This window comes from Macrosteles quadrilineatus, unplaced genomic scaffold, assembly GCF_028750875.1.
Source record: "Macrosteles quadrilineatus isolate MER2022 unplaced genomic scaffold, UCM_ALF_1.0 Scaffold_9__3_contigs__length_116548681, whole genome shotgun sequence".
NCBI classification, from domain to species: Eukaryota; Metazoa; Arthropoda; class Insecta; order Hemiptera; family Cicadellidae; genus Macrosteles; species Macrosteles quadrilineatus.
Window position 1 is genome coordinate 46197030 of NW_026542602.1, and position 3936 is coordinate 46200965.

At 33.3% G+C, this 3936-nt stretch overlaps 1 protein-coding gene across 1 annotated transcript; it reads left to right on the plus strand.

Moving 5' to 3' along the window:
* Nucleotides 1-991: 991 nt before the first annotated feature.
* On the plus strand, nucleotides 992-2587 carry LOC129002340 (sal-like protein 2). The gene is made up of 2 exons (XM_054430075.1): nucleotides 992-1317; nucleotides 1676-2587. Exons 1-2 carry the CDS (start codon nucleotides 1158-1160, stop codon nucleotides 1945-1947), a joined length of 432 nt encoding a protein of 143 aa, XP_054286050.1. The 5' UTR covers nucleotides 992-1157; the 3' UTR covers nucleotides 1948-2587.
* Nucleotides 2588-3936: the final 1349 nt, after the last annotated feature.

Sequence of the window (3936 nt, forward strand, 5' to 3'; positions counted from 1 at the left end):
ATTATGTGAATACAAGGCAAAACGGAAAACTAGCCTAACCACACACATGGCACTGAGGCACAAAAGCAGAATGATACAATAATTGTCATGAAATTAAAAAAAAAAAACTATTTTATATTTCATAAATACTTTGTTGGTTTTATTAGAGATTTTCTATTTTATTCCAATAAATTAATGTTTATATTTATCATCACATATTTTACATTAAGATTCGGTACTTTGGTACTATAACGACCACACCTAATAATAACCTAACCCACGATGTTTTAGGTTAGGTCAGTGTTATAACCAATTAAAATCTTATCAGGAAGTTCATGTATTGGTGTCCTCGATATAATACCAAAGTACCAAAGATTGTATTACATTTCCTTTCACCGTTTTAAGAATTGTAAATAATACAAAGCACAACAAATGTATATGTAATAAAATGTTTCAAAACCTGGATTTCTTATTTATCTGTCCTGATTTCCAATTTATACTTCAATATAAATGTCTTAAAAGTGATATCAACTGCAAAGAGTAAACATTTCCCTTTGAAATTCAAGCATTATACATTTGGTACGACAGTATAAAATATATTAAACAAATGCAACCAAAAAACTTGTGATTTTTGTACTTGATTACTGAGTAATTTAAAATTAACCTCTTGATAATTGATAAAATGTTTAATTAGTTTTCAAGTTACTTTTTATTACAAAAAACACAATGTGGAAAGCGTGAGTTTTTGGTTTTAATTTAATTTAAAATTTTGTGGCCCAAGTATTCAATCCATGTTTGCGGGAGTTAAAGGGTAATTAATCGGAATATGGAACAAAGTTCACTGTTTTCTGTTTCAAGGCTTGATCTTTTGATTTATTGAGTACAGTTATTTTTGTCACCAACTTTGTTTCTTCAAAATTCCAACTAAGATTACGTTACCAGTTCTTGTGATGCAGCAAGATTTTCTGAAAAAGTTTGGTACTAACATTCTTAAAATTTCAGACGGTGTTCCACATTCTTCCGAAAAAAGAACAGAGCAAGGTCACTCGTCAAATGTGAAGTATTCAACAAATAAAACCCAATCTAATTTATGTCAGGCAGCTTCTGGAAGTAACACAAGCTTAAAAGAAAGTGAGGAAATCATTGTTACAAAGGATAATAGCTTGGCTGGAGTGAAGATGGATATGGATTATAAAGTTACCAGAGGCAGATGTTCAACTAATCAAGACATTCCACAATATTCTCAGCAGGGATCTTCTGGGATTTATCCCAATGCAGAAAATATTGGAGCAACCGATGAACTAGAAATGACTAAACTAGAAACTGACTCCCGCTATGGTAAGTAAAATTCCTACTATTATTTTTTATCATTTTTGTTTTCATTTGATTTGATTGTAGTTTTTGTTTGATTGCCTTGATGAGTTGTAAAAAGTACTTGAATTGTAGTCTGCTCTAAAGATGGAATGCTACAATGCATTAAAAATTTTTGACAGTATTTTCTTCACTTTAACAACCACAGTCATAATTCTAAACCTAGATTCGACAGTCTTATTTTTCTGGATTAAGTTTTTTGATTGTAATGATTTAAAGTGGGAAATATTAACACTAGATTAAAGGAAACAACAAAATTGATTATACAGTCCTCTTTAACTGCAAAAGCATCCCTTATAGTTTTAAGTGAAATTAAATTTTGCAGAAGAAGGCTCTACCTCAACCCCACCTCCCAGTATGATGGAGCCAATAGTTGAGGTCATATCTCCTGAAGAAATCAGCAAACATATTTGCGAGCAGTGCGGGAAACTCTACAAGCAGAAAGGAACGCTCGCATTCCACCTTCGCTACGAATGTGGGAAGGAACCACAGTTTTCGTGCGATTTTTGTGACTACAAAGCAAAACGCAAAACTAGTCTAAATTCTCATGTGGCGTTTAAGCACAAAGACATGATAAATTTGTACCTCGGTAAATAAGTTTTTGCGTCAATGTTTACTTGGTGTATCCCCATCAGCTGTTTGCTTTTACCCATCAGCTGTTTAATTGGATAAAAAATATTCTCCTAACTTGATCTCCGTAAAAAAATTGGCTTTTACAGATGTTTTGATTTAATTGTGTTGTAGAACTTGTGCAACACCTAGCTAGAATATGTTGTGTCTCTGTGGTTGAATCAGTTTCAAAATATTGTTGTCGTAATTTTTTTAGTTTGACATCAGATAAAGTACTGAGCCTATCCCACCACTTAATGTTAGTGTTTAGAGTTTATGGAAGTTTATCCATGAATGTATTTTAGAGGTGTTAATCATGTCTCGATGGAGTATATGTAGTCAATTGTGTTAGGGACAGTTACATGTTATAAGTTGCAAGTCTCTTCGTATTTTGTTAAATTTTCTTTGTCTATCAATGTTAAAAGTACTTAATTCGTTCATACTTATTTATGATCTTCTCTAGGATTCACGCTAAAGAACCGTTGTAAGGAAGCTTCATTGATTTAATTCTTTAGCATAACACTATTACTGTATGTTGTAAATGTGATAATACTATCACTGAGATAGATTGTTATTGTTAGAATGCTGATACCAAAGTTTCATTAAATGTGTCATATTCATTTTTTTGTTAACCTAGAATCTTATCATTTTCATCATTTTTGAAACTGGAAATAAATTGTCTTAAAAGCAATGTCTTTATTTCATGTAAAAAAAATCTTTTTTCTTTTTTTATTTCAGAAGCTGTGTTATGAAGACTTTTTTAAAAGACATTTCCTTTTGTTTTTCAAAATTCATGTTTTCGGCCCCTGGACTATATTGTTAAGACAATAATAGGTTTTTTACATACCTCAGTCAAATAGTCCAAAAATGGTATTGCTCAACAGCTTACATGTTTCGTTGCGAAGACAACATTATCAAAGCTTGCAACTCGTCAAAAACACATTTAAAACACGAACACGAACACAGAAGACATTAATACGGTACGAATACACAATTGACATTTAGATAGCGCTATCATAATACTGATTTGGTCCGGCGCGGCGCGGGGCTGGTAGCAGACTGGAGGTCACGTCACATCGTCTCCTCTACTGTTATCACTGATGTTATCAGATCTTCGATCAGCTGTTCCTGAGTTTAATATTGTATTAAAAATCGAGTGAGACTGGAACTGTAATTTTTCGTTAAGGATGTGGTCCTTACACTGTTCGTCATTATAAATTTTATAAATCTCGAACTCCTCCAAGGTGTCAAGTTTGCTACCTTTCCCACAGACATGTAGAATTTTTAAACCATCGTCAATGCTACTCATTGAGTGATTTGAATCAATCAGGTGTTGTGCGAAGGCTGACAAACAAAAATCAGCCTTCGCACAACACCTGATTGATTCAAATCACTCAATGAGTAGCATTGACGATGGTTTAAAAATTCTACATGTCTGTGGGAAAGGTAGCAAACTTGACACCTTGGAGGAGTTCGAGATTTATAAAATTTATAATGACGAACAGTATAAGGACCACATCCTTAACGAAAAATTACAGTTCCAGTCTCACTCGATTTTTAATACAATATTAAACTCATGAACAGCTGATAGAAGATCTGATAACATCAGTGATAACAGTAGAGGAGACGATGTGACGTGACCTCCAGTCTGCTACCAGCCCCGCGCCGCGCCGGACCAAATCAGTATTATGATAGCGCTATCTAAATGTCAATTGTGTATTCGTACCGTATTAATGTCTTCTGTGTTCGTGTTCGTGTTTTAAATGTGTTTTTGACGAGTTGCAAGCTTTGATAATGTTGTCTTCGCAACGAAACATGTAAGCTGTTGAGCAATACCATTTTTGGACTATTTGACTGAGGTATGTAAAAAACCTATTATTGTCTTTTGTTTTTCCTCAAAAACAGATACTTCCTTTTGGTGTTCGCTCAATCTGAGAAGGAAGTTTTATTTAATAATTTTGAGTGTCCCCCAAAAAT

Bases quoted from the DNA above. Each gene is read 5' to 3' on its own strand.
- LOC129002340 (XM_054430075.1), top strand. From the start codon at position 1,158: ATGGATATGGATTATAAAGTTACCAGAGGCAGATGTTCAACTAATCAA. The intron at 1,318-1,675 runs GTAAGTAAAATT...TAAATTTTGCAG, and splicing joins AGAAACTGACTCCCGCTATG to AAGAAGGCTCTACCTCAACC.